This window comes from Peromyscus eremicus, chromosome 5 (assembly GCF_949786415.1).
Source record: "Peromyscus eremicus chromosome 5, PerEre_H2_v1, whole genome shotgun sequence".
NCBI classification, from domain to species: domain Eukaryota; kingdom Metazoa; phylum Chordata; class Mammalia; order Rodentia; family Cricetidae; genus Peromyscus; species Peromyscus eremicus.
In genome coordinates this window covers 77,123,698-77,140,078 of record NC_081420.1, presented here as the reverse complement: position 1 = coordinate 77,140,078, position 16,381 = coordinate 77,123,698, and the positions used below count along the sequence as shown (strand labels likewise).

The 16,381-nt window shown below is 43.1% G+C and overlaps 1 protein-coding gene across 3 annotated transcripts in view; it reads left to right on the top strand.

The window, feature by feature from the left end:
- Positions 1 to 15,423, top strand: part of Odad2 (outer dynein arm docking complex subunit 2) — a 151,988-nt gene extending 136,565 nt beyond the window's left edge. For all 3 annotated transcript variants that reach the window (XM_059263752.1, XM_059263753.1, XM_059263754.1), the window contains one exon: positions 15,073 to 15,423. In XM_059263752.1, coding sequence (XP_059119735.1) covers positions 15,073 to 15,186 — 114 coding nt within the window. In that variant the 3' untranslated portion in view covers positions 15,187 to 15,423. The remainder of the gene's footprint in view (positions 1 to 15,072) is intronic.
- Positions 15,424 to 16,381: the final 958 nt, after the last annotated feature.

Below are 16,381 nucleotides of genomic sequence, written 5' to 3'. Positions count from 1 at the left end.
AATTTTCCTAGTTTGCTAGGGTTTAACTTTACAGTTTCATATCCAACTTTTATGAATTCTTAGAGCAGTGTTATAAGTGCACAGAATCCTTTGGTGCAAAAATGTCTTAAATAAGGTGGTCATTGTGTAGCAAACAAAGAATATATCTTGTTATCTTCAAAAGAATTCTATGTTAAATTTTCAGTTGTAAATCTTTGCCTGCCTTGAGTGGAGATGTTGTTCCTGGGTTTTAATACTTTTTAAGTAAGCAAGGCCATATATATATATGCAGACAATACCTCAACTTGCTATCCCTCAGCTGCAAGCTTATCTGTGGCTGACTTAGAGAGACCATCTGTTCCCACTTTCTGAATATTTCTCCCAAGTTCCAGTCTCAGTCCTTGGATCCCAGTTTCTCCTCCTGAAACAGGAGGTCATAACACTGCCATTCCTTCTGACTGCTGAACACCCAGTCTTGTTTGCTCAGTGGGTTTAGGCACTGGAGATTAACCCCAGGGCTTGGTGATGCTGCACACAGGCTCTACCACAGAGTTGCAGCCCCTGCCTCTGAATCTCCATTCATTTCCTAATGTGCTATCATGCCCCCACATCCACTATGGAACCCATCATGTCAAAGAAATGACACTAAGAGCACTCAGCCAATCACATTCTGACTTTCACTTCAAAACTTCAGACAGCCCTGTCAATGTTATTTAACATTTCCAAATGTTCAAATCCCAGGGACTCTTTCCAAGTCCCTTAAACTCTGTAAGGATGCAGTAGTGTTGACTTCAATCTTCCCCTTAAATTGCTGGGCTTCCTTGAAGACCCATTCCATGGCCTTTGGGTCCTCTTGCTGCCTCTTGGATGGCACTTTACTTACCTGGGTCTCACTTCTTTCCAGCTAGTCCATTTATTAGAACTTAAAAAAACTATTTAATTGACAAAATAATTTATTATCTATAAGATACAATATAATTTTGACACATACACACACAAATACATACACACACACACATTATAGAAAGATTGAAAACAAACTAACCAGCTGTGGTGGTTTAAATGCAAATCATATATTTGAATGTTTTGTCCCTAGTTGGTGGAACTGTTTTGGAGGAATTAGAACATATAGCTTTGTTGGAGGAGGTGTGTTGGCTTTGAAGTTTCAAAAAGCCCAAGCCATCCCAGTTAGCTCTTCACCTCCTGTCTGTGCTTCAGGATATAAGCTCTCAGCTACTGCTCCAGCACCATGCCTGCCTGCCTGCATGCCTGCCTGCCTGCCACCACACTCACCATCATAGTCATGGACTAACCCTTTGAAACTGTAAGCAAGCCCCCAGCTAAATGCTTTCTTTTGCTTTGATCATGATGTCCCTTCACAGCAATAGAACAGAAACTAAGACATTGTCAAATACATCCTCTCACCCATATTATTATTATTTACTTTTTAAAAAATTTTTCAAGACAAGATTTCTTTGTGTAGCTATGGCTGTCCTGGAACTCATTCTATAGGCTAGGCTGTCCCCAACCTCACAGAGATCCACTGCCTCTGCCTCCTGAGTGCTGGGATTAAAGGTGCGCATCACTACACCCAGCTCCCATATTATGTTTTATAGTTAAGTCTACTTAACTATATTTTCTTAACTATACATACAGTTAATATTTTTAGTATTTTAGTATACTAAAATACTTGGAATAGACATTAACTATGGTCACTGGGCTGTTTGAACTCTAATTTTCCCTTTTGTCCAGAACTTTATACATTTAGCACAATATATTTTTCTGTACCCCACACCCACCCCACTAGTCTATGAGAATCATAATTCTCTCTGCCTCCATGTGTTGACCTGTTTTACACTCCATGTACAAATGGAATCATGTGCTTGCCTGTCTGTGCCTGCTTTTTTCACTTAACATGATGTTTTCTAGATCCATCCATGGTGACATAAACAGCAAGGCTTCCTTACCTTAAAGGCTGAATAGTATCCCATTGTGTATGCCTCCTGCCTTCACCAGTTCATCCTGTGATAGACACTTGGGGAGGTTCTATGTATTTGTTGTTGTGAACAAGCTTCCATGAGCCTGGGTACGCAGACATCTTTCTTAGATTCTGTCACCTTTGGACATGTACCTGCAAGTGAGATCATTTGAAAATAAGCTAGTTCTATTTCTAATCGGGGTGGAGGGAGGGCACCTTCTTATTTCTTTCAATAACAGCTGTACCTATTTATATTCTCACAAAAAGTATGCAAGAGTTCACCTTCCCTACCTCTTTCAGAATAGTCTGTCTTTTTTTGACAGCAGGCATTCTGACAGTGATGAGATGTTGCATCCGTGGGATGCTATTTGCATTTCCCTGAGGATTGGTGACCTTGAACACTTTTCACTTCCCTCTTGTGCTTTGTCTCCTTTTGAAAATGTTTATTCTTATTTTGCCTATTTTTACATTGGATCGTCTGCTGTCTTACTGATTTGAATCTCTCACACATCTTCATTGTTAACCCTTTATCAGACACATTGTCTGGAGGTACCATCTCCTAATATGTGGTTGTCTGCCTTCTCCATGGATTGCCTCCTTGGCTGTCCATACAGAAGCTTCTGGTCTTGAGGAAAGCACATCTGCCCATTTAAGCTTTGCTTGCCTGTGCTTCTGGGTTTGCTTAATAAACAGAACAAAAAACAAACCAAAACAAATGGAAATAAAAACCACTGCCCGGACCAATGTCCGTTTCCCCGTGTTTTCTCCCAGTTGTTTTATAGGTTCGGTACTTACATTTGCCCTAATGCATCTCACATTGACTGTTGTAAATGGTACTGGATAACGAAGAAGTCACTCTTCTTCATGTAGATACCCAGCTGTCACTCTGTTGTGTATTGAAATGACAGCTTCCCCCCACTCTGTGTTCCTGGATACTTGGTCAAAATTAAATTGGTCAAAACTGAGCAGATTTATTCTAGAGCCTTCTTTCTGTTCTGTTCCATTAAGCCTGTATGTTTTTATGGCATTTTAGGTTGATTTAAACAACAACAAAGCAAAAAAATACCACCTAGCCCCGTCTCTGTTTCCCTGTGGTTTCTCCTATTGTCTTCCTGGGTTCAGGATTTACCTTCCTGCATTTTGACTGTGGAAGCTTTACACCTGCTTTTAGATCAGGTGGTGGGACGCTTCGAGTTTTGTTCACTTTTGTTCAAGATTGCTTTAGCAATTTGGGGTCTTTTATGCTTCCACATGAATTTTAGAATTGTCTGCTGTTTCTAGTTATATGGGGAAAAAAAGTCCCTGGGTATTTGGTAGGGAGTGAACTGGATCTCTAGAGATTGCTGGGTTAGCTGTTGACATGCTAGCAATATTAATCTATTTAAAGGGATAGCAGCTCAGTAGTTTGGGTCATTTCCACTCTTTTTCACCAGCATTTTATAGTTTTGACCATAAAAGCTTTTGCCTCCATGGTTAAATTTATTGCTATGTTGCACTTTTTTTGGTAGCTCTTACAAGTAGGCTGTTTGCTGATATCTTTTCTGATAGCTGCTTGTTAATGTTAATCATTTTCAGAAGTTGGTTTTTATATCCTGCAACTTTTATTGAGTGGTTTGAGTCTTTAGGATTTTCTGTGTAAGATATGGAACTTCACCCTCCACTTGCCCTCATGACCAATTCCTGCCATGAAAACAACAAACAAATCAGAATGAAAACATCCTTATAAGGTCATTGTGTATGTCTTAGGGTTACTGTCACTTTGATGAAATGCCATGCCTACCAGTAAGCTGGGGAGGAAAGGGTTTATTTGGCTTACACTTCCACATTGTAGTCCATCACTGAAGGAAGTCAGGGCAGAATCTCAAGCAGGGTTGGAACCTGGGGCAGGAGCTGATGCAGAGGCCATGGAGGGGTACTGCTTACTGGCTTGCTCCTCATTGCTTGTTCAGCCTGCTTTCTTATAGAACCCAGGACCACCAGCCGAGGGATGGCACCATCCCACATCAATCACTAATTAAGAAAATGCCCCACAGGAATACTTACAACTCAGACCCATTTTCTCAATTCAGGCTCTCTCTTCTCTGATGAACCTAGCTTGTGTCAAGTAGACATAAAACTAGCCAGGACAGTGTGCAAAATCAAAATTTTAAAATGGATAAATGAAAGGAATATACATTGTAGCAAGCTCAATGCCAATCATGGTGGCATATCATCTATAGTCTTGGGATTCAGAAGGCTAAGGCAGGAGGAGGATCATGAGTTCAAGGCCAACCTGGGCTACATACCAAGACTTTGTCTCAAAAAAACCACCATCAGAAAAAAACAACAGCAAAAACTTCCAGGGTGAGTATTAGATGTATAATTCTCTGCAAGTCCTGTTACCTTTTTTTTCTATTTTTACTGAAAAATATCCCCTACAATATATTCTGATCGTGGTTTCCTCTCCCTTAACTCCTCCCAGATCCCCCCATCTCTTCACCCACCCAACTCCATGCCTTTTCTTTCTCTCTCTCTTTAGAAAACAAATATGCAACCAAAAAACACCCCAGAATTTAAAAAAAGAAAGAAGAAATCACACACACACACACACACACACACACACACACACACACACTCCTTAGACACAAAACTCATAAAAACACAAAATCAAAAACCATAATACATAAGCAAAAGACCAATAAGAAAAAAATTCCCAATCAAAACAATATGAGACAAAAGTCTACAAAACTTCAATTGGTTTTGTGTTGGACATCTGCTGCTGGGCATGAGGCCCACCGTTGAGTGTGGTTAATGTACCCAGTGAGCCTGTCACCATTCCTAAGCTCGGCTTTCATTTCAGAATCTCTTTTATTACTCTGCCTTCTGTGCTCGAAAAGGAGGAAAGCCCCTCCTACATTCTGAAGTGTTTTAGTTTTCTCCAGGCTGTACCTCTAAAATCAGCTCCAGGTCTTCTTTGCATGCTAAGGCTTGACCTAATCAACAGGTTCAGGCAAGAGGGTGTCATAGCTCAGACCACACCCGTGGAGTTCATGGAAAGAGGTCAGACTCAGGGTGTATTTTCAAAGTAGACCCAACAGGTTTTCTTCATGGCCTAAGTAAGGGATATAAGACAAAGAGAGGAGTCAAAGACATTCCACAACTTCCATTCCAAACAACTGGGGAAATGAATGGGCTTCATCATTGGAAATAAGAAAGCCATGGGGTGTCAGAGTTTGCACGGAAGGATTGGGACTTCCATTTTATCCATGTGAAGTTTGAGGTGCCATTTTTTTGTATTTCAGCAGAGATGTCAAACAGTCAATTAAATATCTTGGAATTTAGTTTAGGATTGGAAACTTAAAACTTTGGAGGAGTCACACTGTGTTGTTTCCATACACACATACACACACACACACACACACACACATACCACACATACACACGCATACATACCATCTTACACATATTTAACTATTTTCTCATAAGATTGAGCTAAAAAGGGACACAGAGAACCACATAGACTTTCAGTCTCTCACCCAGGCGTAATGCAGTCACTATAGCTATCTTAGCATCGTCAGGACGTGCTCCTTTGTGTCTGTGGAAACCTGTGGGTGGTTCTAGTAAGGCAGTGAATTGACTTCCTGAATCTAATCAGACTTCCTGCTGAAATCTACAAATGTTAGATCCAAGGAACCTAACAAATAAAGCCGGAACAAAACCAAGACGTGGACCGGCAGGGGAAGGGTGAACAGGAGGGCTACAAAGGAAACAAGAGCAGAAGGAAGAGAAACATTCTGCACTGAAGTTCAGCTGCCCAGAGTGGCCACTGTCTGGCAGACCTGAGGAGTCCAAGCCAACTTCAGTCAACAGCGGGGAGTCAGTAGAACCAGTGCCTGGTAAGGATGCCTAGGAGCACCCATACCCAGCTCTCTACGGCTGATTTACAACCCTACCCCAATCAGCAACTGACTAGAGAGAGGAAAAGGCAGCCGCTGGCAGTAGGGATTGTACACTGCGCATGGAGATGAAGACATCACACACCTGTGGGAGGGGAAGAGTGCCTCTTCCAGGTAGATGAGTCTCCAGCCAGCATCCATGAATCTGCTCCCAAGTGGAAGTTGCATTTCAACAGCCATCAAGTTAACAACTGCCTGGAGAATGCAACTGAGGAGCTCTGGAACCCTAGGTCACTCTGGAGCAGAACAGAAAGCCAGCAAGACCAAATGTAAGCTCAGAATTTCAGTCATGCAGCCAAGTAGTTGGCATCTGATGGACATCCTGAATGCAGTGGAAACTAGAGGATAGAAATAAACAAGTAGAATGTAACAGAGGGAAGAGAAAGTTAAATTTTAGCATCCTTGGTGTGATAGGAAAGCCACTGGAAGCTAGAACAAGATTCTGGTTTTTTTTTAAAACATTCAGGAAACAAAAAAAAAAAAAATCAGAACTGAAGAGTCAAGTTTAAGAAACTATCTCCCAAAAGCACAGCAAAATTATAAAGGAGTAAGAAAGAAGGGGAAGAAAAGGAACATGGTGATGAGTACAGAGAGCAAAGGAGCCCACATCGGTACACCACAGACTGACAAGATGGGATGGGGACTCGGGAAAGTTCTGTAAACTTTAGGAGGAGGGGCACATCTAGAGGAAGAAGGTCACTGGGAGGATGTTCTTGGGTACTGTGTCTTGTCCAGGCCCTTTCCTTAGTCACTTCTTGCTCCACTCCACCATGAGTTAAGACATGCCATATGCGTCCACCACCATAATGATCAGCCTTGACCATGGGCCTAGAAGCAATGGAGCCAAAGACCATGGACTAAAGTCAACTGAAAATCATTCTTCTCTTTACATTGTTGTGTTGGTATTTTGTCCCAGCAACAAAAGTCCAAGAAATATGTTACAACTTCATGAAATTTTAGAACACAAGTAAAAAGAAAATGGAATAATTCCATAACATTCAATGGAGACAGTGATGTCACAGTCAAACCAAAAGAACAAAAACCAACTTCACATCAATGGCATTGACATTGAAACCAGAAGATATCAAGTGTCACTTGTATTTAAAGTCCCCACACTTACCTATTCTTTAAATTCCTGTTCCCCATCCCAGAGAGGCCAGTTCTGATGCATTTATTCCAGATTTCATTTGATTACTGTCTACTTCATTCCTCTGTTCACCAATGAGACATTCTTCAGACTAGGGATCAACTAAGAGGAAACTAACTTGAATAAGAATTTAATAATCTATTTTTATCAGTATAAAGATGTGTTAGGTTTGGCATTTCAACTTTTAATTACTTCATAGGACACCATAAAACTTTTATTACTGTACTAATTTTCAATATAGCTGCCCTAAAATGTCTTATTTGGAACAATAAAATAGATCCCTAGCAAAGAATTTTAATCATTCTTTTACTTTTTCTGTTTAGGTTTTTTGAGACAGGGTTTCACCTTGTAGGCCAGGCTGGCCATGAACTTGCAATCCTCTTACTTCAGTCTCTTGAGTGATGGGGTTATAGTTAAGTACTACCAAACCCTGCAAAATGTTAGTCTTTCCATTTGACATCTTCTAACTCCAGAAAACAGCTACAGTGTCATAATACCAGCCAGCATTTATGAGTTCATGAGGAAGCACTTAGTACTCAACGTTGTACTTAATCCCTGCATCCACCCTATTAGGAAAGTACCTGACAAATTCTCATCTGATTGATAGTACAATGAGTCTTAGTTACTCCAGGCCATGTACAGTTAGAAGAACATAAAGCCAGGCTTCCAACTGAGACATCAGAGCCAGTGTCACCTCAGACACACACTTCATCATCTATGAGACTATTCCTGCCAAGAGATAAGCCACTGGAATTTGATCTGTCCAATAGAATGCAACTGTAAACAATTTTATCCTAGCTTTCCTCTACATTTTTAGTAAAGAAAATATTATATGTACAGACATACTTTACACTTGACATAACGAAAATTTGAGGAGAAATTTGAAGGTGTTTCAAAAGACAACACAAATGGATCACATACAGGCTTGCCCAAACCTCCTCCTCTGCTGTGCCGTATGGAGCAGAGTCCCTGCCTCCTCACCCAATCAGCAATCAGATCATCCCCATCTACAACGTCATTGTTTCTCATATGTATCCCAATTCCACTCCCTGCTCTGCTGACCCAGCATGCTGACCTCATGTCTTAGTGTCTGGGCACAAAAGCTTTCCGGTGAAGGACACCCGGACAAAGCAGTGTAGAGCCAGGCCTGTTGGAGGACAGCTGTAACTCCAGCACTGGGGAGGCTGTGGCAAGAGGTTCTCAAGTTCAAGGCCAGCCTGGGCTACATAACAATCTCTTCTCAACCCCACTGCTGTGTGACTTTTCCCAGGGAGACGTATTTACCCCAGAGAAGACAAGGATGTCCAACCAGAGAAATGATTCCATTCAAGTCCAGCATGAGCCAGTGAGTTAACTGGGATCTTTACAAGAGCTTGGGTAGCTAAATGGCAGCTGCAGCACCAGAAGGGCCACCCCAGGCTGCACCTCTGGGGCTCCCGGTATGAAGTCCCCTCCACTGTAGGTCCAGACTTGAGGAGGGGCTTTGTGGCCCTCACGGCTTTCTGAGCCTTCTAAGTTCTGCAGTTTGATTAAGCTTCCTGAGTCATGAGCGTTCCTTCTCTCTCCAGGAGGGAGTATTTCAGTCGGAGGAAATGGCTACCTAACATCACTCTCCCTCACCCCCAAAATAGGGAGGAAAATCCACAAAGCAAACTTATTCAAATGTGAGTAGATGTCGGGAGAGGAAGGGTATACCCGTTTGATAAAAGTAGCATCTACTTTCAACTTTGAAATGTATATCTCAGGTCACATAAACATGTTCTTAGTCTACCGTCCGTTACTATAATAAAACATCACAGGGTAATTCATAAAGAATAATTGTGAAGCCTGGAAAATTCCATATTGGGAAACAGAATTTGAAGACCGCCTTGCTGGTGAGGACTGTCAGCAGAGCCCCAAGGCAAAGAGGACATCACATGGTAAGACAAAGTATCTTAAGTCAGGTCGGCCCTCTTCTCATAAAGCCACAGTCCCATTGGCTTAGGGCTCCACCCTTATGGCCTCATTTAACCTTAATTACCTCCTGCCTCCAAATACCGTGGATTAAATTTCTACTCTTTTAATGCCTCACCATAAGGATTACTTTTCAACGTGCATTTTGGTGCAGATATTCAATCCATAGTACATGGCGTGTTCCTCTGTCAGCTGCAGGAGGACAGACACCAGTGAAGAGCAGGCCCTGCAAGCCTCTCTGTGCTGGCCAAACAGAAGCGACATTTCCATCCCAGGCTGCAACAGCAGAATGTATCTTGAAGCCCCTGGTTCAGGTCCAATGTCATATGAAGTGAATTAGCAAGGCTCAAAGTCTGGCTGTGGTGGAGCCTCGGCTGGAACAGCAGCATAGGCCCAGCCCAGTTGAGTAGTAGGAAAGCCACTTTGCAGGCAGAGGTGGTCATTACTGTGTTGTGCCCTCAACAGAAAAATAGTCAAAGGCTTCTCCATTCAAATCAGCTTTGGAAACTCAGGATCCTGCTGAAAAAACGCCCTGTGTTGGGTATATACACAGGTACTTCCGACCTCATCAGGCTGTAATTAAAACTCCTGTGTTTCCAGACTCTGCTCACCCAAACAATGTGGAGTCAAACCACAAGAAAATGTGTTATCACTCAAATGAGTCCATATTTTTCGTACAACTGAAATGCAACATAAAGCCGTGAACTGTTAAATATGAAAGTAAAATTGGATGCAGACACTGGTTGGTTCTCAAGCTACCTGGGTCTCACCTTTCAAGAGATGTGAGCCACAGGTCACAGCTGTATACTCAGGGCACAGCCTCAAGATCAAAGCCTTTTACACTGAAGGAAGTGTTCGCAGTCCGCCCAGCCGATCCACAAGCCACCCATTGTGCCCTTCCCATGTCCTTGTTCAGTCCAAGCTGTAAAACGTTATGTGTTTGAATGACGTTTTAAAGCGCTCTGTGCAATTAACTTTTAAAGCGCAGAGACTGGTTTTCCTTCGGTGTATATATGAAACTCCCCATAAACGTAAAGTCCTTGGGTGTGTTTGGGGGAGGGGATGATTAAAAAGAGCAAAGCTCTTGAAAGGAACAAACACTTCAAAAAGTGAAACCCGAGGTGTTTTTCCCCCCTCATAATATTAAAAATGCCTTTATAGTTGGAAAAAGTCAATAGATCAAAAATACATACAGCAAAAAAAGCTATATGGACTCCGTGTTCGCTCACGCCCAATTTGCATCTGCTCTCCTAGGGAAACCCCTGCTTTTTAAGTATAATTATTACAAAAGATTGTAAGCTGCCTTCTCCTGGCGCTCTGTACTAGTGGTGTGAGAACATGCTCATTGCTAACGGCTGGCTCACCCAATCCAGGATTTGGGGCAGAGTGGCTGGCTTGTGGATATTTATCCTAGTTTTAAAGCATTCCTCCAAGCGAGTTTGTTTGTGAAGCTCTTAGAAAAATGAAAACATATTCCAGAGGCAGATTCCAAACCAAGACACGTCCATGGTCCACATTGTGCAGATGGTGGCTTGGGGTAGGAACAGGTCCTTGCTCAGTCTGTAAACCAGTCCGGGCACAGCCAGTGTGTCTCACACAGCAAGACTCAACACGGACAGTCAAGTACAATAAGGTTATGGGAAAACAGTGGACTCAGACTGTACAGCTGAACCAAAGGGGTCCTGCCAGGACCTCTCAGACATCAACTGGGGCGCTCCCAGGTGGCCTAGGGGTTAGGATGCGTCACTCTCTCAAATATCAGGTTGTTCGGACCCTTAGTGCACAGAAAATTCAGAACTTGCCACTCTATACTCTTGTTTGAGAATGTTCCCAGCTAAGTAAAATGGACAGTGCAGGCTACTTTCATTGGTGAAATCACAGTGCGTGGTACATAGCAACTTGGTAACTAATAAAACCATTCACGTTATGCAAACATTAGGTCACTTGCAGATCTGGTGCCAGAGAGACATGCACGGTAAATTTAAGGAAACGACTCACAGCCCACCCACCAGACACACCATGTTTTTTCTCTTGTTATCTCTGCTTTTTAGAATGTATACATTTGTGTGCGTGTGTGTGTGTGTGTGTGTGTGTGCACGCACCTGTGTGTGTGTGTGTATGTGTGTGTGCGTGTGCATGCACACCTGTGTGTGTGTAGGTGTGTGTGTGTGTGTGTGTGTGTGTGTGCGCGCGCGTGTGTGTGCACGCACCTGTGTGTGTGTAGGTGTGTGTGTGTGTGTGTGTGTGTGTGTGCGCGTGTGTGTGCACGCACCTGTGTGTGTGTAGGTGTGTGTGTGTGTGTGTGTGTGTAGGTGTGTGCTTGGAAGGCAGAGGACAACAGCGGGTGTTGTTTTTCAGGCACCGTCCGCTTCGTTTTTGAGACAGAGCTTCTCACTGGACTGGAACTTGCCAAGTGAGAGTAAGCCAGGCTGATGGCCCCTGAGCCCCAGGAATCCACCCATCCCTACCTCCCCAGTGCAGAGCACACGTCCAACTCTTCAAAATACAAAACATAAACAAACAAAAGACCCAGGTTCAGGTGACTGTGCTCAGATCCTTATGCAAAGCAAGTACTTTCCTGATCAAGCTATCCCAGCCTGGGTTAGACTCTTAAAACAGTAGCTTATGGAGCTCTATTGGCCAGCTTTTAGCAAAAATATCAGTACGCACTCTACCTGCATATAGAGCATGTTTGATGTAAGAACTTAAGCAAACTGAATTCCCTGAAGAGAAGCAGTCATCCTGGTGTATTGTCGGGTACAAGGAGAATTCACTCAGTGTCCCGCGAAGGGTACCAGCCTGGATGAGACATAAAGTTTGTGAATGGGCAGATCTCACCTTCCAAACCTTTACCTGGATGACTTTTAAAGGGGCCAGCACTCTGCTGGTCACCCTCACTCACAGTTCATTGGTTTCTTCAGTGTGGAATTGTGTAACTATTGTCCAGGGTTTTTGGAAATAAACACAGCTGATTCTTGGAGAGCCTGAGGGGGGACCACAGACAACAACGTGGACTGAGGGAGGAGAAGCTAAATGTGTGTTTGATTCTGACAGGCATCAGATCAAGGGGTTCCTTTCCAAGGGAGCTTGGCAAGGAAGCCACAGCAGATGCCCAGAGACACCTGGTCAACGAATTCAATGGCAGGTCCTGGAGCAAGTGCTGACAACGGCCAGACTAACCTCACGGCCCAAATTCCTTCTTTCTCCTTCCTCCCTAATCTACCAGGGCTAGCCTCCAGCAAATCAAGCAGTCCTGGAAACTGGTGAAAGAGCCACCAAATGAATACAGTTTATGGAACTCCAGCTCTGGGCTGGGCACTGGGTGTGCTGGGCAAATGTGTTATCTTCAGGGTACCTGGTGGTCCTGTCCTGACTGTAAGTACAGTCTGCGAAGAGGCCAGGTAACTAAGAAACAAATGAAAGCCTCTTTCCTCCTTTCCTTCCTCCCTCCTTCCCTCCTTCTTCCTTTATTCCTCCTTTCTTTCTTTCATTCCTCCTCCCTCCCTCCTTCCCTTTCTGGGTCCTGGGGATCACGCTCAGATCATCAGGCTTGGTGGCAAATGCCGTAATCCTGAGTCATATCATAGGTCCAGAAAATGCATGTTTAAATGAAGATGGAAAGAACCATTAGGAAGAAAGGGGTTACAGACATGGAGCATCTGGAAGCAAAACATCCTAAAAAGAAGGAGCTGAATGAGGAATCTCAACATAAGGAAGGCCATGGGAAATGGGAGAGACCTGTGCTGTGACTGGAGAGAAGGAGACAGCTGTGATAAGGCACTCTTAGGGCTGTGGTTTTAAGAGCTGTTCCTATGTAGTGGCTTCTGTGGAGTTTCAGAGCTCATCTAGATTATATGTTGAGGCTGTAGCTGCAGCTAGATAGAAGAACGAAGACATGAAATGGACTCTGAGAAGCACGAGAAAGGGACCCAAGTAGAGAAAAAGATGTTTAGCTTGCTCGACAGTGGGAGAATCCCACCATGGTTGGATTTGCAGGAGATTTACTTGCCTCATTGTTTATACACTACCTCCTGCCAGGCTTGGGTACCATTGATCACTCAGGAGTCAGAGTTGGCTTTGTGCACCACTGTGGCTTTTGTGAGTGGATGTCATGTAAGGAGGTTTAAGAAGCTAGTAAAAGGATGACTGCAGAGATGGACCACAAAGACTAAGGCAAGAGCAAGGATTATTGAAGAAAACTTTTTAAGACTCATGAGCCAGTAGTCATGTTGAAAACAACAGTTATGGAAAGAAGGATATCATAATGGAGGATGCGGCAGCCAGGAAGTTTGGAGCAGATAGTGGTGAGTGTTGAAAGATGAGGACCAGGGTGTGACCCTAGAGGTGGAGGGCTGAAGCAATGTGAAGGTCAAGAAACAGAGAAGCCAAATGCCCTTCAGTCCCCCAGTCTGATCAAGATGTCCTCATCTACAATTTGAAAATGTTTTACATATATTTAATTCTCACTTAAGACATAAATCCGCCTGGGTTGGTGTTTGTGGATGATGTGAAATCGCCACTTTTATTTTCTTTTGGGGCACCAGTATTTCCTGCACCACGTGACTGTATTTTTCTTCCCTAAATGGCCATTAAACTTGTTCCCTCTGTTGCTCTCACTCTTTTGTGCTCCTTGTCGGCTCTGAAGTAAGTCAGGCCCTCCAGCCTCTTCTCCTATAGTCTGTAGTATCCTGATCAATGCCGTAAAAGTAAACTTTCTAAAACACATACATGGCCATGCCACTCCTCTAATTAGAATTTCTTTTGCAGGAATGCGATCCAAACCCATAAGGGTGGCGTAGGTACCCCGTCTCACAATGCCTCTCTTTCTGACAGTCTTTGCTGATAGAATCATCTTCATTTCCTGGCGTTATCCACATTTGTATTACAGTACTTCTGCATAGAAAATCTAGAATCCAGTTAACTTCTGAAATACCTTACTGAGTCATATCTGCTACATTTAAGAAGCTCTAGTTCGTTTATTTGGGCATTTACTTGGCATCTGATCTCTAATACGCACTATGTTGGCATCGTAAACATCCTTACGTGTTTACAATCAACAGACAGAAAACAGGGACCCAATCCCTATTTAAAGGGTAAGACCCAAGTGGTGTAGACATTTGAATCAACTGCCACGGCCCCAAGTGGGAGAAATGGCTCTTTGCTTGATGAAAATCAGTTGTGGCTTTGTGGGATAGTTGTTTGAAAATTTAAGTGAATAAACTGCTATAAAAGTGAATAAAAGTTATAAAGCCATAGAAGGAGGTGAGAGGTCATCAGTAGAGAAGTGGCATCAGTTAAGCAAGGCAAGTGAGGAATGGGACCTTGCTGTCTACGATGGAGCAAGAGAAAGCCGAATGGCTGGAAAGCCAGCTGGGGTCAGAGTGCACAAACTCCTTGGCTTTGGGGGACAGCCTGTTAAGGGACTGGTGGGGTTAGGACGTCACTCTTGTAGGTGGGCCACACCCTAAACTCGGGGATATTAAGTCTAAGAGAATGGGCCGATATGCTGTGGCTTTTCTGAGAGACTCCAGAAGGAGACCTATCACAAGGAAATGGTAAGGGTGTGAGGAATTCCTGCCTTGTGTAGGCCTCTGCATTCACCTGAATGGGGTTTCCCACACATGTGTTGCTTTTCTGTATGTATGTATGAGTGTGCACATGTATGGGTGGGGTGAGTGTGCATGTCTCTGTGTGTGACTGCAGAGGGCAGAGGAGTGTGTCTGGTGTCCTGTTTCATCACTTCCAGCCTATTATTCCCTTGAAACAGGGTCTCCCACTGAACCTGACACTCAGCATTTCAATGATGCTACTTGACTTGCAAGCTCCTACCTATCTCTGCTGTCCACTGCTGGGGCTACAGGCCATGAGGCCATGCCTAGCTTTTACATGGGTGCTTCGAATCCAAATCTAGGTCCTCATGGTTATACAATAAGCGTTCTTACTCACAGAGCTGTCTCCCCAGCCTCCCTTGTTGCTTGTTTTCAAGTACATGCTGTTTTAAATTCTTTCTATAGCCTAGCTTTGTATCTTTGGATTAATGGTGTTATTCTTTTCTCTCCTCCCACTCTGGTGTGTGACAGCTTCTACTGGATATGGTTGGATCCCCAGACCAGGATCTCCAGGAAGCTGCTGCCGGCTGTATATCTAACATCCGCAGGTTGGCTCTCGCTACAGAAAAGGCGAGATACACTTGAAACGTGAATGCACACAAGCTACCAAATGCTCTGACAAAGGACATACCACTCCCTCTGCCGGGAAGCCAGAGTCGAGAAGCATTTATCAACCAGTCCTTCAAACAGTCTAAACAAAAAAACACATGGATTAAGACATACTTTAACTTGAAAACTGCAAGAATCTTTTTATTCTATTTAATGAAAAGTAAATATGTAATGAAATGTACAACCAATAAATTTGTGATAATTTTCCAAGAATTGGAAGGTATATGTATACATCATATACATAGCTCAACTACACTTTTGCATCTGCAGTGATTTTAATAAAGAATATAGCGTTCCTGGTGTGCAAGTTCCAGATGCACCCGTGAATGTCTTGAGAACCCCTTTTCTGTTAAACCGATCTGGCTGTCCTGTGCTTACAGCTCAGTCTGCTTGATCGCTTGCAAGCCACAGGAGAGTTCTGAGGAGACGTGCTGATTTCACAAATGGTTATTAAATAGAAGTCAGCGTTAAGCAGCTGCTCTGAGCAAGAGCATTCTGAGGTCACCCCAAACTTCTCCCATACCACCAAACACCCGCGACAATAATGCACAACTGTCACCACACCGCGGCCTGCAAATCTCAAGGACAAGGAGTCCTTTCACTTTGGGACGGACCGAGTGTAAACAACGATATGTTTCACTTCCCCTGCAGCCAGTCACCAACACTTTTATTGAAATTAATTTATGCTGATGTAAGGATAATATTATTTCACATAAAATTACTCTGAAATTCTGAACTTATTTCCAGCACATGAAGTACTTTTTAAAAAGTGGCTACACAGGATTAGTCGCATTTTATCAGGTTAAGAAACGTTAGGACCCACTTTTAAAAATCACATATGTAACCTCTGTGTGCTGAAATGTTTGGGAACTAACTGTCCCAACCATCTAACACTCGCCAGAAAAACAGCGTTGAATACTCCAAAGATCCCCCTCAGAGAATGCTTTAGCGAGCAGGCAAGGCCGTTTTATTGAAAAAATATTAGGTACTGTATATGTCATCCTTTGGAGAAAACCATAAACTTAATTGAATTCAATGTAAATAATTTGTACAAAATGAAAAAAGCCTGCATAAGATGAATATGAGATCAATAACAGAGGCTCCAGTAAAAAGGTAAGTGCTTCTGAGAAATTTAAGGTTTCATAAAACACCCATTTTTCTTTGCAGTTTT